At 40.1% G+C, this 27817-nt stretch overlaps 1 protein-coding gene across 2 annotated transcripts in view; it reads left to right on the plus strand.

Moving 5' to 3' along the window:
- Positions 1 to 373: 373 nt before the first annotated feature.
- The window catches only part of SHPRH (SNF2 histone linker PHD RING helicase), a 51710-nt gene continuing 24266 nt past the window's right edge, over positions 374 to 27817 (plus strand). The window contains exons 1-14 of one of the 2 annotated variants that reach the window (XM_066178897.1): positions 374 to 515; positions 2917 to 3586; positions 3982 to 4111; positions 9923 to 10141; positions 10461 to 10539; positions 11327 to 11477; positions 12819 to 12924; positions 13423 to 13679; positions 15069 to 15764; positions 18225 to 18476; positions 19259 to 19337; positions 22726 to 22889; positions 22979 to 23235; positions 25975 to 26096. In XM_066178897.1, the coding sequence (XP_066034994.1) occupies positions 2948 to 3586; positions 3982 to 4111; positions 9923 to 10141; positions 10461 to 10539; positions 11327 to 11477; positions 12819 to 12924; positions 13423 to 13679; positions 15069 to 15764; positions 18225 to 18476; positions 19259 to 19337; positions 22726 to 22889; positions 22979 to 23235; positions 25975 to 26096 (3151 nt within the window). In that variant the 5' untranslated portion in view covers positions 374 to 515; positions 2917 to 2947. Of the gene's footprint in view, positions 516 to 1175; positions 1342 to 2916; positions 3587 to 3981; positions 4112 to 9922; positions 10142 to 10460; positions 10540 to 11326; positions 11478 to 12818; positions 12925 to 13422; positions 13680 to 15068; positions 15765 to 18224; positions 18477 to 19258; positions 19338 to 22725; positions 22890 to 22978; positions 23236 to 25974; positions 26097 to 27817 lie in introns of those variants that run through there. The other variant, XM_066178896.1, reaches the window with a different exon arrangement.

Here is a 27817-nt window from a genome sequence, read left to right on the forward strand (position 1 = left end):
TTCTGCCCCAGCTTCAGGTGGAACTCCCCGCGAAATCCCGGGAACGCCCCAGGTTCCCACGCCCCCACCCCAGGGCCCTCCCCTCAGCACCGCCCTGCCCGCGTGCTGAATGGCCGCGCCCACCGGCGCGACACCACGGCCCCGCGCTCGCCCCGCCCTCAGCCACGCCCCACTGAGGGCACCGCCGCTTTAGCCCCGCCCCTCGCCTGGGCGCACCCAACTGCGCCTGCGCCACTCCCCGGTCTTCCCGTCTCTTTGTTCCGCTGATGTCAGGGAGGGGCGGGGCAAATGCACGGTTCCCGGAGCTCATTGGCTGCCGCTCGGGCCAGCGCGGGTGCGCGCGCGCCCCCGTGCCCGCCTCCCCTTCCAGCCCCCAGCCCGGGGGCTCCGTCCGGCGCTGCCAGGGGCGGTGCGGTCTCGCGCCCCCCGGACCCGCCCCCCGCCGCGGGCGTGCGGGGGGCCCCGCCCGAGCCGGGAGGAGCCGCGGCCGCTGGGGCAGCAGCGTCACCGCTCCGGTACGTCCGCGGTTCCACGCCCCGCTCCCCTCACCCTGCGCCCCCGGGGCCGCCCCCGCCCTCCGCTACGGCCGTGAGCGGCCGCTGCTCCCGCCTCGCTAGTCCTGCGCGGCGCCGCGGCCGTCCCACGGGCGGCGGCGGCGGGGCCGGGCAGCCCGAGGCCTGTGCGAGTGGCCGCGGGTAGCGGTGGACGCCGCGGGCCGACTGCGCGGTGACCGGGGGGCGGCGGCGGGTCACCGCAGCCGCGCAGAGCCCGCCGGTGGCGGGTATCGCGGTGGTACAGTGCCGCTGCCGGGGGTATCGCATCCCGCTGCTGGGCTCGTTACTTCCAGTCGCTTTCCTCGTTCGAGACAACGAGAACTGTCCGCGTCCCTGCGGCGGAGCGCGGTGCGGGAGGCCCGGGCCCTGGCTCTGGGGGCGGCGAGCGCTCGGTGCGGCGGCGGAGCCGCGGGGTTGTCTCCGCAGAGAACCCCGGCCGCTTCCCCTGGCCCGTGTGCGGCTGCTGCTTCCCCTCGTAGGCACGGGCGTCTTGTGGCCGCAGGAACTGTGGGTAGACCCCACTCACACGGAGCTGTTCCCTCCCGCTTGTCCCTTAGAGTGCGATGCCCGAGCTGGCGGTCACGCTCAGGCCGGGATGCCGCAGGGACCCTTCTGCCTCTGGCTTAAGTGCGGTGTGTGTTCGCCGTCGGGGTTTGCTTCGAGTGCTGTCAGCATCGCTCCGTGTGCACGAGCACTGTTACGGAAAACTGCCCTTCCTTCCCTTAAGTCTGTTGTGTAATTGTGGGAAGCTGTCATTCTCTACAACTGCCTGAAAGGCTGTAGCCAGGTGAGGTTCGGCCTCTTCTCCTGAACAACTCTGACAGGATGAGAAGAAATGGCCTTAAGCTTCACCAGGGAATGTTTAGATTGAGCCTTTGGAAGAATTTCTGAAGAGAAGGGATGGTTAGACATTGGAATGAGCTGCCCGGGGAGATGCTAGAGCCACCATCCCTGAAGGTATTTAAGGCAAGATTGGATGTGGCACTGGGTGCCATGGTCTGGTTGAGAAGGCGGTGGGTGTTCAGTCACAAGTTGGACTCGATAATTTCAGAGGTCTTCTCCAACCTTATTGATTCTGTGTTTGAATTTCAAATACAGCAAGATTTGTATATTCCGTGATAGTTCCTTCGGCTTTCATGAATTACCAATTAGTGTCTGTTTGTTACATTTTTTAGGGTTTTTTTTCCCAAGACCCTTCTAAAGTTATTCAATAACAGGAATTCTGTTGTGTTCCAGCATAAGCCTTTTTAACATTAGGATATGGTGTACTGGATTTAGTACCTTGGAATACTTTCATCTTCTTACATTCCTTTAAAAGTTGCACAAGCTGAGTTGACACAAATATCTGTACTGACAAAGTGTAAATAATATGAGGTCACAGATCTATTGCTGTGTTGAGGCTCCATGTAAAAAATCTTAATAAAAAGTTCCTAGTTGCTAGAGTATTTAATGATGAGCATGTGGTTTTGGGCTCTGTAGTTATTAGTTTCCTAGATGGGTCTAATATTCTATAATTTGCTTCTTCATATATACCATTCAGCAGCTGTGCTTTATTTTCTTGTATTTTACCCACAAAATCTGTTCTGTGCCTAGATTCAGTTGAGGAGTTGGATGTCCATCTTGACTTCAGTTTACAGTTATTCAGTATCAGTGAGACTCTGCATTTAGTTTGCTGATTGGTCCTCGTGGAATGCACAATAACTAACTAAGGGCTCTTCTGCAAGCAGTTTGTGTATCCAGGGCCTAGGATGAACAGTTTCCTGGGGAAAAAAATTATTTAATACTAGTAGCGAGGTCACTGGGGACTTTAAAGGATGGAAGGTGATGTTTTGGGCTCTAAACCATATTTTATGTAGTGGCAGCTTCAGACTAGTTCTGTGTCAAGTTTGCTTTAAGTTTCAGCTCTACATAGGCTTTAAAAGGAAAGATGAATTTTATGTGTATTTACCCCACACCCACCCCCAGATCTCCTGTACTTCCTGCACTTTTGTTTGCGGAGGTTTGTTTTGTTTTTTTTTTTTTTTGCTGTCTCCCTCCACCCCCATCTTTTAAGGATTCCACTGCTTCTTGATTTCTATCTGTCCCAGAAGATTCTCTCAGTAACAGCTTTGAAATGAAGCACTTTTGTTGATCTTTGTCTGTAGGTGTCTGGCAAAATTAGAAGATCTAGTACGAGACAATGCTTCATGTCCAGCTTTGTGTGATGGCACAGGAATAGGAGAGGCCCTCTAAAGCTAATAATTCTGAACCGTTGGAGTGCATACTGCATGTATTTGTGTCCCAGAGTTTTGCACAGTGAAATGCTAGAGTGAGCATTTGGTTTTGTAATGCCTGCTGTTGACTGATGTACTTCACCTTGCAGATACTGAAAGTACCCGTGAGAAAACGGCAAAATGAGTAGTCGTCGAAAACGTGCACCTCCGTCCAAAGTGGATGAGGAGAAGAAGAAAAAGCTCTGCTGGAATATGCATGAAGACCGGAGAAATGACATGGTGGCATTAGAGGATGAAGTAACTAATGAGGACCATATTCCAGTTCCAAGCACTTCTGCACCCTTCATTGTTATAAATGATGATAGCACTGATGAAGATCTTGTACGGAAAGAAGGCAGTGGCTCAAAATCTGTTAAGTTTTTGACAGTTAACGATGAAGAAGACTCTTGTTCCATCTTGACTCCTGTGTCTGCGCAGCTAAACATTATAGTCTTGCCATACCATGCAGATGGGTCCTGGAAGGCTTTGTTGGGAGAATTTGCTCTTCGTCTCCCTTCTGAGCAAATTCTGACTGACAAATTCTGTGACAGGAGCTTCACTTTAATGCGAGGAGACTCTGAGGATGAGTTGCAGGTCTGTGTTCATGAAAGAAGTGAAGAAGAGTACAGTAATGAAACAAAAGAATACCTGGGTGCTTTTGAACAGCGTATTTTGGTGGAAGCAACTTTAAGTGGTGAAATATTGGAAGGCTTGAGATGGTTGCAAAAGAAAAAGATAATTGGACTTTATCAAAGACCTGGAGAGGCTCAGGCTTTAAAGGTATGCGTTCATTACACTTGGTTTGCATTTTGAAAGTTCTTTTTTTTTTTTCTGTTTGAAATATAAAATAAAAACATCTGAACAACGAAGTCTGGCAGCTACAATGTATTTATAATGTGATGAAAATGTATAGTTTCTGCATGCTTTTGTAATGTTTTCAGTGTGGTTTTTTCCTAGAAATATATTTTTATTTTTTCACCATTAGCAATGTATTACCTGAAGGAATCACAGGAGCTTTTAGCTGTATTTCCTCTGTATGGTGTTAGTAGATTTGTTATATCTTTCTGTACCTGCTAATTTTCAAACCACTGTTATTTTTTTCATCCTTTTCTGTTTCTAATAATCTTGTCAATTTAACAGTTAATTAAATTGTTAACTGTGTAACCTTTTCACAGGTTGGAATTTACCTTCTTGAAGCTGGGCTAAGTAAACCAGAATTTCTCAGTGATGGAGGTGGAAGACCCAAAAAAGCTAATCAGATGATTCAAAAACTCATGGAAAAGTTCTACAGTTTTTTAATTCCAGGTAATGCAATAAAGTTGATTGTTGATGAACAGAAACAGTTTTGTCTTGTGGAGTAGTTGTAAATGTAAGGGAAAATAGTAGTTATTCCTGCCATCTAGAGCAACTCTTTTTTTTCCAGGCTGAGTTATTAGTTAATTTGCTCAATACTACTATCTGGCCATTAATCACATGCTAGTTAGTTTATGCTGAAATTAGAGGTGATAATTCTTCTCTACAGGAGGTACTGAAGCTTAGAGTGTTTTGAGTCCTTACTTTTTTGGGAGTAAATACAGCTTTCACCGGTTCATAGGGGTTGTTTGAACAGATCAACAGTATCTTGTCCGAATTATACAGGAACTGTGTAAAAGAACCAGGAATTAAATTTGGAAAACTTGTTCCCAGGTTGGGGCCTATCACACAACTGCAGCAATAGATTTCTGTTTGCTTTATATTGTAAAGCAGTTACAATGTAAAATAATGCAAAATGCAGCTTTATGATGGTTTCAAGAATATACCATTGCAGATTGAGAAACACGGGCCTTGCTATCATCTTAGAATTAAAGATATGCTTGCCAGATTGCACTTAATAGTAATACAGATTTATAGGGTAATAAATGATGGCTTTATGTTGTGATGTCTCAGGAAACTGGTGGAAAAACCAAACAAACAACCCAACCAGCCTTTGTCTCATTCCTTAGTGTAGAATTGATTCAAAATTTTGGCTGAAGATTTTGGCTGATTCAGTGACTGTAGTGTACAGAGTTTGTTTTTGTGACGGAAGCCTAGAACCCACCCCAAATACAACTGCACTTAATTAGAAGAGACAGAATTGTATAAAAAATCAGACAACTTTGCTGAAGAGAAGCTAAAAGGAAGAGCTAACAGAATAAAATCTGAACATCCTTACCTGCTGCAAAGAACACATGTGCAGCTGTGAGGAAAGACTTGAGATGTACCAAAGGATGGGCCAGTATAACTCAGTAAGTGGGGAAGATATTGCACATAGGAAATCATCCTTCCAAAAACTGAAGTCTGACCGACACAAAAATGCCAGTTTAGGTATGAAAGCACAATAAATCAGATCCAAGAAGAGGTCTGAAGTATAAATAGTTTAAATTCTAGGAATGAATAGTAGTGGTTTTAAATCCGTTAGGAAAAATACATTATCATAAATGCATCAGAAGCAGAACAGTTGCCAGAGAATTCATAGACTTGAGATGTCTAAGGCATATGATAGAGTGCTGGAATAAAAGTAATGCTATAGCAGAAAGCAGTTTTCTCCTCTGCATATCTTCTCAATGTGGAAGAACTGGGGAAAGATTGTGAAGAAGATGACTGGTTACTTACTTCAAGATCTAAAGTAATTTTCTGCTGGAACCTGGGGCATTTGTCTTCAGTACACTAAAGAATGTATTTATATGGACTACTTTCTGAAAGGGAGGACATGCCCCTCAAAGTTACTGGGGCAAGAATGTGGATCTGAGCATTTGGGTTGTCACACCTTAACTTTTCAGAAACAATGCAAGCAGCTCAGGTTCATAAAGGACCTATGTTGCCAGGTGGTAAAGATTCTGACTGTTTTTCAGCTTGTACATTTTTATGTGCTGTAAAATAAAATAATAGAATCTTGATTTCATACCAATGAATGCCATGTAAATGACAAAGTAAAATAGTTGACACAGAGAACAGATATTATGATTGCAAATCACTAGTCAAGTCCTACAAAGGCATGTGCAGCTTAATGTATTACTAGTACTGTGAGAAAAAGAATGATTGGTGAAATGGTATCAAGAATGTTAAAATGTATTTTTCAGCGTAACAGACATGAAGAACAACAGAAAGCTTGCAAGCAGACTAGGCAGTGGAGTTTCAGTAAAAATTCAATAGATGAATGGAAAACAATGCAGAATTAAAATATTATGGCCTCTTTGCTAGCTGTTGCAAGCAGGGTTGCAGTTCAGTAGGTAGGTGTATAGCTCAGTAAATGCATCAACTTAATGCTCAGTGTTAGTGAAACCAAATCAAAAGTAAAGAATTACCCTGAAAGTGAGAACAAAACATGATCACTCAACCACTGTGTAAGTCCATAGTATGCATTATGCTCTGCTCTGAATTCAGAAAAAGCATGTCACAGAAATGAAAAAATATTTGTGAGGGAAGACCCCAGATGATTATGCACTGTGAAACTGGTTTCATTTTCTAACAGTTTTTGAGCATGAACTTACTGATGTAGCCTAAAAAAAATACAGCCTTGATTCTCTGCTGATGAATGTGTTCCTTTGAATGTTTCTAACAACTTAGTCTCTTCTACACATTTTTAAACAGAATTAGTTGAGGTTCTGTAAAATTACACCTAAGTATATATTTTAACACTCAACAATAGCCATCTAAACTAAAATCTACAATAACGTTCCAAGATGAAGCTTCTTGTTCCCCCCACTGATGAGCACATTCTCATGCTGATGGGGTTGTGCACAAGGATTTACACAAATAAGGGATATGACCTCTCTCCTGCTACATTTAATTTTTGTGTATTTTTCCTTACTGAACTCAGTTAATTCTGTTAATATTCTTCTAGACGGTTTTGAGACTTTATGGCAGGAAGTTTGTATATGTTATGGCAAGCATAGCATAGATGCATTAAGTAATCTGAAAAAAAAGTGATAAAATATTTAATATGGAGTCATTGAATCATTTAGGTTTTAACCCAACACTGCCTAATCAATCACTCAACCATGTCCCTAAGCACTACATTTACATGTCTTTTAAATATTTCCAGTGATGGTGACTCAACCACTTCCCTGGGCAGCCTGTTCTTATGCTAGAGAACCCTTTATGACAAGAAGTTTTTTTCCCTGTTACCCTATCTCATCTTCCCCTGGCGCAACTTGAGGCCATTTCTTCTTGTTCAGTTACTTGGGAGAGGAGACTGACCCCTCATCTCCTTTCAGGTAGTTGTAGAGAGGACTAAGGTCTCCCTCTCATCTAATTTTTCTCCAAATGACCCCAACTCCTTCAGCTGCTCCTCGTGAGAGTTGTGTTCCAGATCCATTACCAGCTTCATTGCTCTGCTCTGGATAAGCTCCAGCATGCACGCCTTTCTTGTAGTGAGGGGCCCAAAATTGAATACAGTAACCTCACAACATCCTTGTAGTCCTCCTGAACTGCCAGCCCTGTCTTCTAAAGGTCAGAAACACTGTTTTCCCTGAGTCTCAGCCACATTTGCCTGTTCAGCTAGATGTACTCTGCCATTTTACCTTTTTATCATATGCCATTTGCCTTCAGTTTTCCCAAGAAGAATAAATTCTTGCTGCAAAGATGATTTTGGTATTTTATGTTTATTTACTACCACATGTGAGGCAACGAGTTTTCCATTAATCTAGGCTGTTTTCATTAATGCAGATATGGTTATCCTGGAAAAGTAAAGATCCTACTGCAAATGCAGTAGCAGAACTGTAGTTCAGTCATTGATGGAATTAAATAGAGTACTTGAAAAGCATCAAAGAAACAGAATTTTTAGATAGTACAATGCCATCTGTTTCTCAAATGTAAAAAAGATTAAGATGAGACCTCTGTAAACTGAATTACATTTTGAAATGGTTGAAAGCATAATTAAATATTCACTGCTTAATAAGTAACTGAGAGAGGGATAAACTTCCCTAGCATCCTTTTCAAAATTCCTGTGGTATGTAGAACCATTTAATCATGAAAAAGCAATCTGTGAAAGAATGAGCAAAACAAGAAAGGTATGTACCAAAAAATCCAATTGTATTTAAAAAATTGCTTTAAAATATATTGTAGTCTTTGCTCTCCTATAAAATTCTGGATAGTCTTACTTAGTTTATGTAGAAGTCAATTTATTATGCTTAAAAATGTGAGATTTGAAGACTGTTATTTTAGCAAGTATAATGATAGGTGTCATTATATATCAAATTCATTGATCAAAGTTATACTTTGCAAACACTCTAATTTTCTGTTCTTTTCCTAAAGTGAGGGGTATGTGTTAAAGGATCCCTTTGAATGGTTTCTTTAATGTATAAAGCTGAGTGCTTTCTTGGTGCTTTTTATTAGGCTGGGTCATTAGTAACCCCACATGCGCATTCTGATTGCCTTCTTTACATTACAAGTTAGATATATAGTTTTCATGAATATGTAGAAACTTAGTGTCTTTCAGTATTCTCATTTCCTTTGTGAAGCACTGGGATTGTTCCTTTGATTTAAAAGGATTAGGGGAAGGTGCTGATGGTGTATAATTTCCTCCTTTTGTTTTGGCAGTCATTCTAGCCTTCACCACCCATTTGAATGAAAGAAAGCTTTTGCTTTTCATGAGAGTCCTAATACCAGCTCCTGAACCTTATTTTAAGATTAAGTTTTCTGATTTTTGGCAGGTACATCTCTTCCTTGTTAGCCTGAGGCATCAGAATTAAAATTTGATTTAAGTGTGCCAGCCATTAGCTTTTTTATTAGGATGTTAAAAATACTTTAAAGTCGCTTTATGCTGAAAATTATAGCTTTGACCTGCTTCCTGTTTTGGTGTGGATTTTTTTGTTTGTTTTGTTCTTGTTTTCTTTTTAATATCAAAATTCTGCGGGGTGAATTTTTCCCTAATGCTAGCTAGGGTTAGAACCAGTCTGTATTTTTTTGATACTGATGTTTCAATTTTAGGCCTAAAACACTGTTAAAACTTGGCCTCCAAGTCTTTCATTCTCTCATATCTGTTTTCTAGAACACCAACCCTTGAATTTTTCATGAATTTTTGTTCTACATTGTTTAAATTCTGTGTATGCCCATATATCCAAATTATGTGAAAAATACATATGCAGAAGGTCTTCTTTCCTAGAGGGTAGAAAAGAAGGGTAGGCCTTCTGTCCCAAAGGGTGCTTACTTCTCTTGAGGTGGGTTTTTAATTTTGAAAGTATGCCTTGTCTGAATTTTTGTAGTGATGCAAGTGGTGAGAATAACGTGTTGTCGTGCTGCTACAATTTTTTAAACCAGATGAATAAATGAAGGTTAAATTTTCTCCTTTATGTAAGGTCATTAATTAATATTTAAATCAGAAGCACGAGATACTTGTGATTCTGTACCAACTAGAATTTTTTAGTGGAAGGACTTTATTAAGTAAGTTCTGGTCATTCTATACCTAAATTCTAAAGAAAGAGCTTTGCTTATCATGTATACATCTGTAATTATCATAGCATGTTAACTTTTAGGTGTCCTGGTTCCAGTTGGGATAGAGCTAGTTTTCTTCTTAGTAGCTGATCAATGCCATGTGTTTGGGTTCACTGTGACAATAATGTTTGTCATGCAAGGATTTGTTGCTTCTTGCTGAGTGGTGCTTGCCCCAAGTGAAGGACTTTGCAGTCCTTGCTCTGCGGGTGCACAGGAAGGGAGGGAGCATGGCCAGGACAGCCAAAGGGATTTTTCACATCAGAGAACAACATAAACCTCAGTTTATAAATTGGTGGGAGTTGGCTGGGAGCCACCAGTTGGCACTTGGTGTTGGGCTGGGAATTGATCAGTGAGAGGTGAGCAATTGTATTGTGTGCATCACTCGTATCTTGGGTTCTTTTAATGTCTCTCTTTTTCCCTTTTCATTGCTATTACTATTATTATTATTACTGTTGTTTTTGTTGCAATGTTTTCCTTTATTTCAGTTATTAAACTGTTCATTGTTTGCTACTGCTGCTAGCTGAGTCAGATGCAGTCATGGCAAATGTTTAAGTGACACGTTGCTTTGTTTGTTTTCATATGTGTAAACTAAATATGTTGCTGCAAAATTTACTGAAATGTTATCCCAAGTTGATTATGTCTTGAATTATTTGGTGTGTGCAGATGAGCTGGAGGAAGATGAGGAAGAATCTGACACGGAACTAGAACGACAAAATATTGAAGAGCTTTATGACTTCGTAAGGCACACACATCAGCAGGAAATCCAATTACTGAGAAAGGATGTGCAGCATCCTGCCTTAATTCCCATTCTGAGGCAATACCAAAGTGAAGCCGTGAACTGGATGCTTCACCGAGAGAACCACGCAAGTACTCCAAGCAGTGGCAAGTATATGGATCCGAAAAACTTGCATAATTGAGGAAAGTGTAATTTTATCCATCAGCAGTAATGTTTCCTTGCTGTTTGGTTAGAAGTTTTGTGAATTATTTCATTAATATTTTCATAAAAGCTGTTTGGGTAGTACACTAAATGATAAGCTAAGTCTTGCTGAACAGCAGTTGATGGATTGTGTTGGTTGAGAAGCTCTGTGGAGGTGGACTTCAGCTTCTTGTCTCTTAATGTCACAAAAAGGCAGAATAATTCTAAGGAGTGTGCTCTTAACAGAGAAACTTCATCATAGTAACCTGAACACTTTCTCCATAGAAAATGCACTGCACTTCTTATGGCGGGAGGTGATCACTCTGGATGGAGTAAAAATCTACTATAATCCATTTACTGGCTGGTACGTTTTTATAGTTCCTCTTTCTGGGGACACCTCAGGGTTGTACTTTGTGAAAACCGTATTGGTAGCTTTATCCTGCAGGATATAAGATATTCCATAACTTGTTTTTCAGTTAGCAACTAAAGAATTATAACAGTGATATCTTTTATTTGGAAAAAAGCACAAACTGGAGTATGTAATGCACAGATAAATATGTAGATCTCAAGTTGAAGATGTAATTATTAAAGCATGTCTTTAATAAAAGTCAATAATTTAGTGGTTTAATATTAGCATTTTTTTAACTTATAGTATTGGAGTCTTTGATTTTCTGATCCAATGTTTTTAAAGCCCAAGGGAAGGCAGCAGTATAATGCTTTTTATTAATGCTAGGTATTGCATTACTGAATCTGTTTCTCTTTTCTATTAACTTGGTCAGAATAGAAGCTTTTGATTGCTAGTTTGCTTTTTATTTTTCCCTTTGTAACTTTCAGATCTTTTTCACATGTGAATATAAAAATATTTCAAATGTTTTGAGACTAATGCTATGTTATGCTAAGGTTAGCAGGGCAAGGCCTATTAGGAGGTGAAAAAATTCTAAAAATTCTGGCATGCTTATTTGTCTTGGTCAGGTTCATGCACCCAAAAAGTGTGCTAGTTTTAGTTAATCTCAGCTTAACTAATAAAAGATAATGCCTCACCTGACAAATTTTGCCTTGCTGGAGCTCTGCTGTGTGTCCCTGAACTCAGGCTTCTCTGTCACAGCCTTCTGTAGTTACTGACTTTCACTGGGAATGTACTTGAATTTTAGTATTATCCGTGAGTATCCCACTGCTGGACCCCAGTGGCCTGGAGGTATCTTGGCAGATGAGATGGGTCTTGGAAAAACAGTAGAAGTGTTGGCTCTTATTCTGAATCATACTGGACCAGACATCAGACAAGATGATCTGACATTACCTGAGGTAAAGAAACCAGGCTGAGAGTTATTATGAAGAAAATGCTTTTCATAATGAATGCAAGTGCACTTCTCTTGAGTTTGTTGCTTTCTGGTTTATAGATGTCCATATTTAAAGCTGTATTGCTGTGAAAACTTTTCCCTTAGTAGGACATGATACTTGGCAGCATAAATGGTGGAATAGTTTGCATGACAAGCTATTGATTCTTTGCCATTGTTCAGTGGTTTTATCAGGCAACTGTGCTGTTAATATAGTTAGGACAGGCTTCAGGAGTGTAAAAATACATAATTTAGTTTACTATGTTGGAGGTCATTCTCCTTCACTTCATTGTATTGATGAGTCTCAAACATCCATTAGACACATGTTTTAGACACATTTTAGACACGTTTTAGACACATTAGACACATTTTCTGTGCTAAAATAGGGACAGTTTATATTCTGAATAAAGATTTCTGCTCTCCCTCTATTTCATATAATAAATGAGCTTATTTAGCAACAGTTTTCCACCTTTTCACTTTCCTCATCATGCATACTGTGAGAACTTGGCACATCCACTAAGCCGAATAACTCTTTCTGAAGGGAAGGAACCATTATTTTTAAGTAAACTCTTACACTTTATGAGTTCCATCCCTTGGAAATCAAGGCAGCCAGTTTACTTGTACATTTATCATGTAATTTTATCAGTTAAAAGGCCTCAATTCTTAGAGAGAATAAGATGATTCTTAAATATGTGGGAGTCAGTGCCGAGTAGTGCAAAGAGAGGAGTACAAGCACTTAAGTGCCTGGACACTGACTGCCAACAGTAGCTAAAGACCAGAGCTTTTGTAGGGCTGGAGTTACAGAGAATGTTTCATGATGCAAGTAGTTGGGACAGGCATCTTAGCTATTATATTACTCTAATAATAGAGTAAAATTTTAGGAGGCAATTCCTAAAAGGAGAAACATACTTTTTATACAGCTGACTAGGGCTCTTCCTCTGTGTTGCTTACCTCCTTTTGTGTATCTAGCTGCATATTAAGTATATATATTTTTTCCTCCCCCATGAGGAACCTAAATCACTTACAGCTGTAGATTCCTGCAATTTAATGCTAAAGCAGTGGAGGACCCAGGAGGCTTTCAGAGCTGCTCTTTATGTTTCAGTTAGGGTGCTAAGCACTGTTTGCCAAGAAACTGAATTGAATGATGTGCCAGTCTGTAATGAAAAATGAGCTATCTGAGCAAAATAGTGAGATCAGAACACACATTTGTAGCAGTTCATGCTTACTTTCAGATGTGAGGACATTAATGAAGGTCAGAGTGACTGTGAAGAGACATGAGCTAATAACTATTTAATGTTGTCTGTATTAGGGTAAGCTTGTGAACTTCTTTGTTCCACCTCAACCTTTAGAGGGAAATAAAAAGAAAAAACCAAAGGAAATGGAGCCTAAATTAAAGGAAAAAATACAGTATCCCAGTAAGTATTACTGATGACTTTAAAAATACATTTTGCTGTTAGCATTGTCTTATATTGGCCACTGACTGTGAGTTCAAGGCTACTCTTGACTTCTTCAGAATGAAATTATTCTTTTGCTGAGCACTGTCATGTAGGATTGCATGCTACAAACAAGTGATCCACAGTTCAGAGTAAAGTTACCAACTCAGAACTCTCTGCTACAGAGCTCCATGTAACTAGAGGTCTTTGTAAAGAGTTAATGCATTTAAATGAAATAAGCTCTATTTTTATGCCTCAGTAAGAAAATAGAGTGATTTATTTCTATTGCTATCGAGCATTGTTTTAGAATCACTTTAGAACAGCAATCTGTAGAGCTGCATCAAGTAAAAGCTTGTCACAACTGCTGCCTGTCTGCATTTTTTAGACGAATACTGTTCAGAATTCCCTTAATACACATTCTGTGAGGTAACTTCATTTTATCTAAAGCTATAAGTTGTTTTGTTTTGATTCTTCATACAGGCTTACGAGTAATGATACTAGCAGCTGTAAAGGAAATGAATGTGAAGAAAGGAGCATCCATTATTGCAATATTTAAGTACATCAGTTCTGTGTATAGGTACGACACGCAGAGAAATAGACGGCTTCTCAAAAGAACTCTAGAAAAACTAATTTCAGAACAGGTGGTGGAACAAGTTAAAGGACATGGTCTGGCTGGGTCTTTCAAACTGGGAAAGAATTACAAGGAACAGAAGAAGCGAGAAAGAACCAAAGAGCAGGTAAAACATGCTGCCATAGTTACTTCAAAGACTGTTGCAAAGGCTGTTCTTTTTTCTGCCAATTGCATGCTACTCTCAGCTGTACTGTCTGCTTGCACTAGTCCAGTGACACTGATTTAGTGGTAAAAATGAAGAAAACTGCCACAATTGCTTTGACACTTAAAAATAAAGAAACAGAAATCATAAGTAGATAAAATTTGTGGCTACAATATTAGCTACATCTGTCATTAGTCTTTTAAAATAGTGTCACTGGGAGTTGTATTGTTCTTACTGTGAAGTTGTTTTTTAAACACTGGTAAACATTAACCAAATCCTCAAACTGGAAATTGATATAGATGCTTAATATCCATGTACTGATGTGTTTATATGTTCATTAAAAAAAAAAAAAAAAAAAAAAAAAAAAAAAAAAAAAAAAGGGGAGGAGTAGGTTGCTTGGGTTGGAAGGGACTTGGAAAGACATCTAATTCCAAACCCCCTTGCCGTGGGGACACCTTCCACTGGACCAGGTTGCCAAAGCCCCATCCAACTCTGCCTTGAACACTTCTGGGGGTGGGGCATCATTGTCTCTGGGCACCCTGTTCCAGTGTCTCACTACCTCACAGTGAAGAATTTCTTCCTAATATCTTATCGAGACCTACTGTCTTTCATTAAAAACTACTCCCTCTTGTCCTGTCGCTACGTACTCTTGTAAATAGTCCCTTTACAGCTTCTCGTAGCCTTCCCTCAGGTACTGGAAGGCCATAATTTAGCCTGAGGCCTCCTCTTCTCCAGGCTGAACAATCCCAACTCTCTTAGCCTTTCCTCAGAGTGAAGATGATCCAGCCCTCTGATCATCTTCGTGGCCCTCCTCTGGACTTCCTCCAACAGGTCCACATCCTCCTTAAGGTGGGGGTCCCAGAGCTGGATTGCAGTACCTCAAGTGGGATCTCACAAGAGTGAATAGATAGGCAGGATCCCCTCCCTGGCCCTGCTGCCCATGCTGCTTTGGATACCACCCAGGACATGATTGGCTTTCTTGGCTGCAAGTGCACATTGCTGGGTTGTGTCCAGCCTCTCACCCACCAGTTCTCCCAAGTCCTTCTCAGCAGGGCTGCTCTCCATCTGTTCATCCAACCCATGTGCAGCACCTTGCACTTGGTCTTGTTGAACTGCATGATATTCCCATGGGCCCACTTCTCAAGTTTGTCCAGGTCCTCTGGATGGCATCTCACCCTTCACATGTGTCAGCTGTACTGCTCAACTTGGTGTCATCTGCAAATTTGCTGAGGGTGCACTCCATCCCTCTGGCTTTGTCATTAACTAAGACATTAAGTAGCACTGGTAGATGTTAAACATCACTGTCAAATCTGAATGTAAAGTCTGACATTCTTGGTTAAATTTACTTTGTAGGTAGCAAGGACTTCAGAAAACACTCAGAAGAAGCAATTGATTGATGCTAAAACTCAAACCAAAGAATCAAGAAACAGTGATGTAACATCTGAAAGTGTCTTGAAAACTGCTTCACATGAGAATATCGCCATGGAAGAACATGATTATTGTACAACTAGTAAAAATAACAGGAAATCTGAAGCAGATCATGAGAACTCTGTAGAAGAGAAAAATGTTAAGCAAGAAACTGTGGTCCCAAAGTCTCCTGATTTTAATGGCAGCCTCCTTGTCTCCAGTGACATGAGCAGTCATCCTGATGTTGATGTTTCTAAAACTACAGCTGTTGTGCAGCAGGAAATCCCAAAGGTCCAGTCCTCAGTTTCTCAAGAACGTGCTGGCAGTAGCATACAGCATACCAGTTCTGTATTTCCATTTAATACCTCTGAGTATCGTTTTGAATGCATCTGTGGTGAGCTCGGACTGGCTGACTACAAAGCTCGTGTGCAGTGCCTGAAATGTTACCTGTGGCAGCATGCAGAATGTGTGAACTACAAAGAGGAGAACCTGAAGAGCAGGCCTTTCTACTGTCCCCACTGCCTTGTGGCAATGAAACCAGTTCCCACAGGAGCAACTCTGATCATTTCTCCGAGTTCTATTTGTCACCAGTGGGTAGATGAGATCAACAGGCATGTAAGATCATCATCTCTTCGAGTTCTGGTAAGATTATATAGCTTCGTATTCTGGAGAGTTATTTTTTCGAGGCTCAAGGCTTCCTGTCTGATACTCTGCATCACTCAAAGTTCAGAGGTCTTTGCTGTGTCAGAGTTCTGCATTTCTTGCTGGTAGACCAATGCTTTGCCATTATGTGGTGCATTGGTGTCCCAGAAAGACAGTCTGCAAAAAGTTCTTAATTTTTTTTTTTTCTATTTTAGTTGGTCACTGGGGAGATAGATCAGGGGACTAGATTGTATAGCAAACTGAAAGCAGTTACAGCAACGTGTGATTTCTGAGAGGGAAGGCTGTTGGAAAGACTACCAAGGAACTTAAAAAGTCTTATGGATGTTTTAAGTGTTGTCTCACTGAACACTTGCATTTAAGCAATTTTCTGACTGTTGCTCCTCTTTTTGTTCTAGGTAAAAAATGTTTCTGTAGGTAAAGCCTGTAATTTTGTATTTCTGATTCTCAAACTTTACAAAAGAAGTCTTGGGCATTGGTGTTTACTGAAAACAATACTGTTACAACTTGGGCATTGTCTCTGTAACATCTGCCAAATTTATTAGGATGTTACTTATTCATGTATTGTCCTTTCACTTGGTTTCTAGTAACTCTGTCACTAGAATAAACCTAATTATACTTAGAGTAAAAATGGCTATACAGGTTTTTTTTGAAATACAGTTATCACAGTATTCAAGAGTCTTTTATTACCTATGCAGGGAAGTTTTGTCCCTCGTATTTTTAGCAGTCAAGAACCTTTGTAATGATCAAGAGCTTTGAAAACCATCAATCACTTGCATTTTGAACAAAGTAGTAGCAGATTGATATAACTTTGTATTCAGGGATATATCTGATACCTTTGGCTATTACATATAGTTGCCCAATATAGAAATGAATTCCAGGCCTCCAGTGCTATTTGTGTGAGCAGTCCAGTGAGATTTAATGCAGGAAGTAACAAGTGTGTAAAACTTGCATGGTTTGCCTAGGGCCCAGTCCGAGTTTAATACCGGCTTTGATGAAAATTATCAGAAATAGATTTACATGGTAACAGTAAAATAGTTTCAATACTGAATGTTGGTATTTTAAACTCTGTGATGTCTTTCATTCTTCAAGATTGATTTCATTTTCTTTTAACTGCCAACTGTGAGACTTGTGTTCAGTGTTGCTTCAAAATGAAAATTTGCTGGTTTATTTTCTGTTAAGGTAAAATGAAAATAGTGAAGATGTTTCAAAGAATCAGTTTCCCATGTTAACAACTTTTGCATTGCATGCGAAGTGTGTTTTTTACTCTTCAACTGCTTTACAACCCATGGGAAATTCTAACGGTTTTATGTAGTAGAACAAGAAATTAAAATTCATCAGTAGGGCTTGCTTTGTGGCAGTTTGTCTTTTCCTGCTGCTGTGAAAACAACCAAAACTTGGCCAAGTTATAAATCTCCAGAAAATCTATTCATAAATACTTGAAAAAATCGTTGGACTTTGGCAGCTGTTTTTTTTGTTCTCAGTTGCTTCAGAGAGCAGACTCTTTTTGGTTAATTTGTTTCTTTTTTCTTCCCCTTCCAAGCTCCCTTTCTTTCTATTTCATGTGCCATGTCCTGGATGGCTCTGTTGTCCCACTCTGGGGCTGAACAGAAAGAAATTATCTGCAGGTGTTTCTTGCAGTTGACAAGAAACACTGTTGCCATATGCACAAACTTAGAGGAAGATGACTACTGGGAGAAAAAGTAGGGTTAAGAGTGAAATTAACAGTGAAATGTGCTGATCATCAAGGAGTAAAGAGCAGTTATTTTAACTTCTGTATGTTTCTAAAGGGATTTGGCTTAATATTATGAGGAAGATAAGAAAAGTACTTCTGATAATGGAACAAATGTCAATATGAAAGTTTTCTGCTAGTGCACAGGGGTTGTTTTTTTACTTAGGGTATTTTTTTTCATCTCCTAAATCTCTGCAGGTAAAACTTTATTCAGAGTGTCGTTTCTGGTTTCTTTATGTATTTTGATGCATATTTCTGTCTTTACCTAATCATGAGTTAAATTTTAGTGAGTAAGGTTTTTGGAAGAAAGGTAATACATCTGCAGTAAAGGAGAGGAGAAGACTGAACATGTAACAGTGACTTACATAATGTTGTTCCATATAACATTACAGAATACTTAATCTTCAAGCAACTGTTACAACAAATAACTGTTGTAGAAAATAATTAATCCTCTCTCTTTCAAAGGAGGAAATAAATGTTTTGCAAAGTCATAAAAAGATACAAATTTTGCATCCATGACTCTAACTGTATTTATTATTAGGTTACTTAGATGAATTTTCCACCATACTATTATATGAATATTGATTTTATGAACAGTTTCTTCTTATTTGAGCAACACTGCTAAAAGCTTGCACATATTAAGCTGTACTGATATTCTAGCATTTTTATCCAAGTGTCTCTTCTTTGCTGTTGACTGTGAATCTGTGTAGGTGTATCAAGGCGTGAAGAAGCACGGCTTTCTGCAGCCGCACATGCTGGCCGAGCAGGAGGTGGTGATCACCACGTACGACGTGCTGCGCACCGAGCTGAACTACGTAGACATTCCCCACAGCAACAGCGAGGATGGGCGCCGCTTCAGGAACCAGAAGCGTTACATGGCCATCCCCAGCCCCTTGGTGGCAGTGGAGTGGTGGAGGATCTGCCTCGACGAAGCACAGATGGTTGAATGCACTACTGCGAAGGTATGACATTCCAGGTTGTGCATTCATTTAACTTGAAAACGTTTGGACAAGTTTATTGTAAATAGTAGAGTAGTCTTTCCTCTCCCCCTCTTAATCTTCAGAGTACACTCATGTAATTTGTCCTTGTCCCTTGTTCTTCAGAAGTGAATTTTCTGATGAAGATACTTACTATTAAATGGTTCTCCTGTTGGAATTTTGGCAGATTTTGAAGTATATGCAGCTCAAAAAATACTTAACATAATCTATACTGACAATTTAAAGAACTAGGTCATCATGTTGTGTATGGTGTTTGATAGTTTCAAATGAGACACTAGCCTGTTCCGAGGCATAGATATATCCTTTGGGTCTAGAAGCTAAAATAGTCAGCAGTCTGTCTGCAGACTCAAGGGATACAGTCTGCAGGGGGGATTATTTTAATTAGTGTTTGTCCAGTCTTTTTGCCCAAGACAGGAAGACAAAAATGCTACTTATATAATGCCTTACAGGCTTTAATGTTTAAAATTTTTTAACATACGGTTTATTTTGCTATTTGTTTGCCTTCTGTGAACCCCTAATTGCACTTGATTACTTGGAAGAGAACATGGCTTTTATCAGCTTTCAGTTACCTTCTAAAAAGATCAAAAATTTTATATATGTTTTTATAATATATTGCACCAATGCTGCTTCTAGGTCTAAGTGAACATTCTGAAGAGATGTTCAGACTTCTCAAAAATAAGGTGGTGTCAGGTTGTGTTCCACTCTGTTTTTCCTTTCCTACCACTGGCTCTGTGTCCTTTCATTAGGCCGCTGAAATGGCACTCCGTTTGAGTGGAATCAATCGCTGGTGTGTCAGTGGCACTCCTGTGCAGCGAGGATTAGAAGGTGAGATTTTATGGAGCAGTGTAATCTGTGGGATTTCCTTATGCTGGTAACTAGGTGGGGCCTTGAGGCAGTTAAAATGTCTGCTAGTTTTGTTCTGAATTCGTTAGGTACTCTAACTCTGTAAGACATAAACTTCAAGCATGATAATAACGCCATCAATGCATGTATCAGTATAAAAATTGAAGAGCTGAAATCTTGTCTCCCTGAGTTAGACAAATGCTTTGGGGATCAGAGAAACTGTATGTCTAATAGCTGACTCAGGTCTGTTCTTAGTGGAGTGGATATATATTAACCCTTCTTTATTGCAGATAGTCTACTCTGGTTACAGCATCCTGTGAACTGTCTAATACAGCAAGCAAAGCTGTATTTGCTTTTGCATAGCTCTGTATGAACTACCATGGGCATCCACTGCCATGGATATAAATTCTAAAAATTGTGCTAAAGCTTATGAAACTGTCTCAAGTCCTTATGTAAGAACTTAATAAATTTGAGAGGTGTAGAGTAGGTAGCTGTATGTTAGCAGATGACATTTATCTTGTCTTTTTTTTGTGTGGTGCTCAGTTTCTGTAGACAGGCTTCAGACAGAGATAGAATAAAAGAAAGGGAGCTGACTAACTGCTTTGTCTCCCTGTGTTCTCTGATGGATTTTGGAATATATCGTGCACATTGGGGCAATGCGTTTGAAAGTGGATAAATCAGTGTAAGCATCTGTGGACTGTTGTTTGGATACTAAGTTGTAAAAATCAATATTTTAGATTAATTCATTGTGGAATTTTGAATGAAATTTATAAATACATGTAATAGTTGCAAGAGTACGTTGTTAATAAAGCAAAGCTGTGGAAAGAAGTGATTGATTTTAGTGTTGTGATGAACTCCTTCATGGCCCTGTGTGTGATAGTGTTGATTTAATACATATCTGAGGTGTCATACAGTTCATAATACATGTTGACAGACTCTCAGGCTATACTAAGGCAGCTCACGTTGGGGATGAAAACTGCTGACTCATTTCAATCTGTGCAACCGCTGCTCTAATGCAGTGGGACAGAACCTCTGGGTAAACAATTGCTCCTTGCATAGAAATGATTCCCAGGATTTTTCTTCCTTTGGTCTATGATGCATTTGGTGAATGTCTTTATGCTTTCAGCTAAATACTGAATTATGATAAAACTAACAGAATAAGGAATTGTCATGGGTTGAAACAGTATCTTCCTGCTAAGACCTTAGAATTCTTTGGAAAGGACAGGGACCTATGAGGGGGCAGGTTTTGGATTGACATGCAGTTCTGACTATTCCGAAAACGGAAGGCGACTTTTGGTAATATCCATATAAAAGCTGAAGCTGGGCTGGAGACTTCCTCTTTCTCCCCCGTCCGGCCATCAGGTAAGACGTGGGCAGCCGAGGAGAGCCCTGCTCAGGCCCTGGCTGCCCCCAGGGTGGCTGGGCCCGCCCGGGCCTCCGGGAGCCGCTGCCGGCAGGGCCACTGCGTGTCTGGGGCCGCGGCGGGGATCCCCCGGCGGGGATCGGGGCCGGTCGTGACAGGAGCGTGCCCCGATCTCCTGGCTGCCGGCACCCCTGGCCCGGGGAGAGGATGGATTCCCCCTCCACACTGGGTCTTACAGAGCAGCTGCCAGCGGCTCGCACCATCAGGTCGAGGAGTGGAAGAGAAGGTATCCATCAGCCTTTCCCCATCACCAGCATGGCTTTGGAACATTTGCAGCTGCCCGGGCAGAGATCTCCTGACCACCTCAGGCCTGAGCAAGCTTTAACTCTTTCCTGACACAGACTGAGACTTTGAACCCTAACCATTCTCGGGGATGAAAGAAAAAGCCAAATTAGAGACATGTAGAGGGACAATGTAGAGATCTCAAAGTCAGTAAAAGAAGAGTAACTTTTAACTGGTAGAGATGACGAGTTGCCTTAGTTCGAAGCTGAAAATCTCCTATGAATTATAGTAACAGGATAATCTTTTAAATCGTAGACAGTATAAATTGAGGAGATGATTTGTGAATTTGAGCAAAAGTGTCTGTGATGAACTGAGTGAATATTGAATTAGAAGCTGTGATTTTTGTGATCCCCATAAAAAGTTGAACAGAGAAAGATGAAATGAAGCCTCTGCCAGTGAAAAAAATTAGAAGACCATCTCTGTTCCCTAAGTTGAAAAAGATCCTTTTTTTTTTAAAAAAAAAAAACAGCTCATTTTTTAAAAAGTGCCACCCCAGTCTATGAGTCTGTGGCCCACATGTAATCATGGAAAAAGCTACATAATATATGAAGTTCCACAACTGCAGAAGTCCACCGGGCAGGCTGCTTTTGTGTGAAAGTTGCCAAACCACAGGAGTAACTTCTCTCTCTCAAAAACTGAATAAAAGACTGTTTTATAAGTGATACTGACCTGAAGTTCTGAGATTTGCCTCTTTACATTGTTTGTAGAGAATGAACAGTTTGTAGTGAGAGAAAAGGTTAATTTAAAAAATTAATTTGTGTTGATTTTTTTCTCTTCCTATTTTCCTCGCTTAGTGTATGTTATTAAAATCTATCTGTTTTTGCTTCTAATTTGAGCCTGCTTTTGTCTTCTTCTCTCAAAATCCTATCTTTCAGTTAGCAAACAAATTCAACAAATGTAAAACCACCACGTAAATAGTGCCGTAACTCAGATAAGCAAACCTAAACCACAAGAGGAATGTAGCCACCAGATTTTCAAGAACTATAAGATATCATCACATATCTCTGTTTCTGCAGTATCCACAGGCAGCATTTAAATGTCTGCTTCTGTATTTTTCCAGCAAGATTTAGACAGAAGTTTAAAGTCAGTATGTTCTTAAATTTCATTCCAAAAAGTGACAGGCTTCTGAATTAGGCAGAATTAGCAAGATGTATTCTCTCAATTAGCAAGAAAACAATTGAAGTGTCTTTTGTTAATTTCTTATGCATTAGTAGAGCAGTGAAAATTCTTCTGAATTGCAGCCCCTTCTAGGATTGTGGGCAGCAGACGGTGCACAGCAGGCTCTGAAGTAAAGATGCCGAGCAATATTGGTTTAGAAAAAGCTGGCAAACCCAGTTAACCATATGCAGTCATGTAATTTTTGCCTCTCCTCTGAATAGGCTTAAATTCTTCACTCTCTTCTGCTAAACTTGAAATTAGGAAGGTGTCTCACAAATAGCTATATTCTCTCAAGTTGTGTGGAAATCAAAAATAGGCTAAAGGGGAGAACCCCCACCTTCCACCACCCAGTCCCCTGTGTCAAATATTTTGCTGAGGGAGTGACTGGCAAGTGTAAAAGATAAGGCCCAAATGGAGATGATTTATGCCTGATAGTCTTTGTATGACAGTTAATTTTTTTGAGACATTTCAAAGTAATAAAATAGAAACATTTTCTTTTCTTGGCAGATTTGTATGGATTAGTCCTTTTTCTTGGAGTTGATCCTTACTGGGTCAAACATTGGTGGGACCAACTACTGTATCGACCTTATTGCAGGAAAAATCCCCGGCCTCTCTACAGTCTAATTGCGAAGATAATGTGGAGATCAGCAAAGAAGGATGTGATTGACCAAGTAAATAAAAGTTTCGAATTTTAGAATTCCTGAACATCAATAGTTTTATTTGCAAATTACTTAATTTCTTCTTTTTTTTTTAATTTCAGATTCAAATCCCCCCTCAGACAGAAAATATCCACTGGCTTCACTTCTCTCCTGTGGAGAGACACTTCTACCATCGCCAGCACGAGGTGTGCTGCCAGGATGCATTGGCAAAACTCAGGAAGATTTCAGACTGGACTCTTAAGCTTAGCAGCCTGGATAGGAGGACTGTGACTTCTATTCTATACCCTTTGCTACGGCTGAGGCAGGCCTGCTGCCACCCACAAGCTGTTCGGGGAGAGTTCTTGCCGCTACAGAAAAGGTGAATTTCTGTCATTTCTTAAATGCCCTGCTTTATCCAAAGCAAAACCCAGCAGTGCAAGTTCTTGTACAGTCCTCAAATAAGCCTAATTTAAGCTTCTTTAGTTAAATGTGTGACTATGACATGCCAAGGTGATCTGACCTCAGAAGCTGAACAGGGCACAGTGGGGTCATTAGTGTAATTCTTGTGTTAAAGAACATAATACTGAAGGCATTTGATTCTCCAGTGGCACTGTAACCTTACTATGACTAGGGTGTTGCAGGTAACAGATTGAGTGTGAAACAAGCCAGATTCTTCTTTTTGTTTTAAAATAAGCCCACTGCTTTTTTTTTTTTTTGTCTCATACAAAATTCACGTTCATGAATGAGAAGAATGAAAGAACTGAATCAACAGAATAGAGTAATTCTTTAGTTCAAAGAAAATGTTATCTTAGGTTGCAGAATTTGTAAATGTAGATCCAAACTTGAAAGCTGTTCCATTGCTCTTTTATTTACATGCTTTCAAGATCACCTTCCCCCACAAGTGCTCTGCAACTACCAGTTTGGTCTCAGCTTTTGTTAGACAAAAAAAAAAATGACATGTTGCCAGTCTTATTGTGAAATGTAGCTGCTACTTTTTCAGTCAGTCAGAGGGAGGTTGTGAAAGAACAGTCTGTTTCCATTCCCGACTCTCAGAGCACTGTTTATGTTTCTTATTTAAGTTACAGGTGGGGAAGAACTGCAACTTTTAGCCCTGCCAGTGTTATTGCTACTGTTTCCTAGCTCATCCATTCTATTTAGTCTCTTTCAATCCTTGTAAAAAGTTTTGTGTCTTACTCCTTGCTCTTTGTTATACAGGACGCCTGCAGTGCCTAAGCAGCTGAAGCTGACTTGGCACCTACTTGAGCAGAGACCAATACTTAGACACTGTGCTGTTGCACTTACTGTAGCAGTCTGCTAATGTGGAAGCAAGGACTCAAACGTAGGAGAAATCAATATTCCCACCTATCACTGCATTAAAATGAGCCAGTGTAGTATAAATGCAATATACGTAAAATGAGCAGAGTATGTTGGGAACAGCTTTGTACTGTGTTGATTTTGGTGGAATAGTTGCACGGTGACAGCTGCATAGTAACTGATGGAGAAAGCAGCGAAGAAAATTAAATCTTTCTTGAAATCACATGTACAAAGAGAAGTCAATTCCCAGCACTGTTTACATACCTTTTGTTGTGAACCAAACTCGACTGCAGCAGTGGACATGCCCAGAATAGAGAGAAGATTTGCTTCCTGTCTTTGGTTATATGTAGGAGAATAATTAAGAAATTCTCTGCTAGGACCTTTGAAGAATGAAAGAAATTTATTGAAATAAGAAAGTTGATGCTGGAGCATATAGATAAGAGACATGGGCCTGGAATAAAAACCTGAGTTTGGAGCATATTCTGTTCTATGATAGATGACTTTTTCCCACATGTAGTGAAGGAAGTAAATGATATTTACTCAGAGAAAAAAGAAAAAAAAGCTCTTAAAAGTGATTTTTCTAGGTTCTCCTAGTTTAACTGAGTAAAAACTGCTTCTTTTTGCCTTAATTGGTAGTCTCAGGCTGTGTATCAAATTGCATATTTTATATGTACATCCTTCTGCTGTAATAATTTTTCTTGGAACTGCTGATGGTTTTGAAAATAAAAGGTAAGTAGCAATGGCGGAAGTATCAGCATATGCAGGTCTTAAGTGTATTTACCATTGCCTTTGCAGAATTCAGTAATTATGAATATTGATTATATTGATTTAAAGGTGACTCTGGTGTAACACTGTATTTTAAAACCAAGAATCAGTTTCTGCAACTGGAACAATGTTACAAGGAAGGTAAAATAAAGGCCTAGGCAAGGGTATCCTTCCAGCATAATTTGAGCCCAGTCTGTGCAAGAGTTATGTGACTTCTTACTCTGTTCCACAGTGCTGAACACCAAATAGTGAATGCTTCTCCTGAAGGTGAATGTGGCTGAGGAGCAGGGTGTCAGTGGAGGGGGGTAGTGTCTGGTTTAACAGCAGCAATTGGTATTGGAAGCTACCTCAGGTCAACTGTTGTAGGCTGTTGCTATTGTTTACTCTCCTGTCTCTTCATATCAGTCTTCTGACTCTTTAACCTGTGGCCTTACTCCAAGGTATCCTTCAAGCTTCCTTCTAGCATCCTCCTCATTTCTGTTCCTGCTTCTCTCTTTTCCCTCCATTTCTGGTATTTTTATGTTAAGCTAATTCTCTTCTGGTGGCATTCCTCTCATAATTTGCAGAGGTGACAAATGTAGAAAAGGAAGTTTAGAATGATTTTTGCTAAACTTCTCTGTTCTCATTTCACACATTTTCTTCTTTACACTGACACTTCATATGTTTTGTGTTTAGATTGGTAGCAGAGGGTAGAAGTGTAGTCTGTCATAGCTGTTTTCATCTGAACAGCTTTTGATAAAATGAGTTCTATTTTGCTTGTTTCCAGTTCACCACTAACAGGAGAAAAATATTTTGCTCTATGAAGGATTATTTTACCAAGTTCAAATTTTCTTCTTGCTTCTTACTTCTTTCTGTTCCAGGAAATGTCAACCTCTGGACACACTCAAGTTAGGGTAAAGCTCTAGCAGGAAGAAAATCTGACAGCTAGAGGTTTTTTAATAAGTAAAGAAATCTCAAAAAAACCATTTTCAGTATGGTGGATATACTTTTCTAGTACATCCATTTTGTTTCAACTTCAAGGCATTTGGTCTCCTTTCAGCACCATGACCATGGAGGAACTGTTGGCATCCCTGCAAAAGAAATGTCGGACAGAGTGTGAAGAAGCTCACCGACAGCTGGTGTGTGCTCTTAATGGCTTAGCTGGTATCCATATCATTAAAGGTAAGACCAAAGGGCTGTAGCATATTCTTTACTCCTTTCAGTACAGGAGTAAAGAATATGCTCCATCTCTGTGTACTGGGAGGTTAAAAGAAGTCATACTTGTGTAATTGTACTTAACCTGCTTTTGTTTTATCAGTACTGCTTTCTGGGCTTCCTTTGTGCCCCCAGCCATGCAAACTGCTGTGCTGACTGTGGATTCCTTTTGCTGCTCCTGCTAGACAGCTCTGTCCATTTTGTGATTTTTATCTGAATTATAAGGGAAAAAAAGCTTTGAATGAGAAACAAAATAATTATATTAATCTTGAGTGTCCCACAAAATAAAAATAAAATTACTCAGCTATGAATGTGTAAAAATGCCTCTTTTCCATGTTCTTCTAAAGTTGACATGCTGTTCGAATTTTTCCAGCTCATATCAAAGTCTTCCTTGAAAGAGAACAGGCAAACTGCCTTTTCTCTTAGTTGCCTCACAAAAAGACAATATTCAGATTCTTTAATCTGTAGTTGGTAGGTTTGAAGTACTTTGTTACAATTTCAGGGTGGAGATAAGTGTTTCTGATAGAGTTAAGTACTTAAAAAGAGTTACTTACAGATGTAATGCTTCTAAAATACATGAGTAGAAAAAATTGTTTGGCCTGTTTTGAACCAGATTGATAAAAACTTTGTCTGATGAGAAACAAAAGCAGGACAAGAGGCAGAGTTCTGACCTGGAACTCCTCCCTCAGTATTACCCTTACACTCAGTCTTTGAAAGGGGGAAGCACACCTTACATAAAAGTGAGGCCATGAATTTAGTCTTTGTATAATTGAAAACTTATGGGTCTAATTATTATTAGTCCAAATTTAGTTGCTACAGGCAAAGAAAAGTGTAACAGCCACACTTACTTGTGTCTACTTCTTGTCCTGCTTTTATGCTCATCTTTCTACTTAGGCTCATCTGGACCCTGAGGTCAATGGTTTCTTAGATGTGGTGGCAATGCACTGGCCAGTTGTCAATACCTTCATCAGGAGGAATAAAATGTTTATGTTGATGGTTTCTTTCTCACACAGAAATCCAGTGAGGGTCATTTTTTATTTTTGCTAGCATGTTTGCATCTTTCTCTTTCTTCATTGGTCTGCAGCTCCATGAAAACGCCAAATTTAGTGTACATGATGCCTTTTATGAATGTTACATACTCTTTCTTTGTTCTCTTTGTTGCCCCTAAAACCAGTTTTGTCCAGCTCTAAGTCTGCATTTCTTTGACTGTGGGTGAGTTGTTTATAGCCATGGCTTTCTCATTCACTGCCAAGCCTGTGCACCATCTCTTAGCATCCCATGGCTGTACTCTACACTGCATCCTATATCTTTACTTGTCAATAGCCTCTGCTATTGTTACTAGGCCTGTATTTCCCTACACTACATCATTGTGGTAGTTGTAAATATCTCATTATACATGGAATAATTGCTTGTTCCTGCTGTCTATATAAAGCTGTGTTTGTACCACACAAAGATAAACAAAAGTTTAAAAATATACTAAAAATTAGCCATAGACATCTAATGAATTACAGAAACTGCTATCACAGCTAAACCAAGTGAAAGGTTCAGGCAGATCAATAAAAATTCAAGGGAGGCCTGACAAGCTTCAAGCTAGCAAATTCAGCACATAGCTTTTGGCTGGTTACTAGTAATTGCAATCCTGTCCCTACTGCGGGACTACACCCTTACAAATGCAACTCTTTCAATGT

The sequence above is a fragment of the Chamaea fasciata genome, unplaced genomic scaffold, assembly GCF_029207755.1.
Source record: "Chamaea fasciata isolate MVZ Bird 193981 ecotype frontalis unplaced genomic scaffold, bChaFas1.0.hap1 SCAF_3, whole genome shotgun sequence".
Classification (NCBI taxonomy): domain Eukaryota; kingdom Metazoa; phylum Chordata; class Aves; order Passeriformes; family Sylviidae; genus Chamaea; species Chamaea fasciata.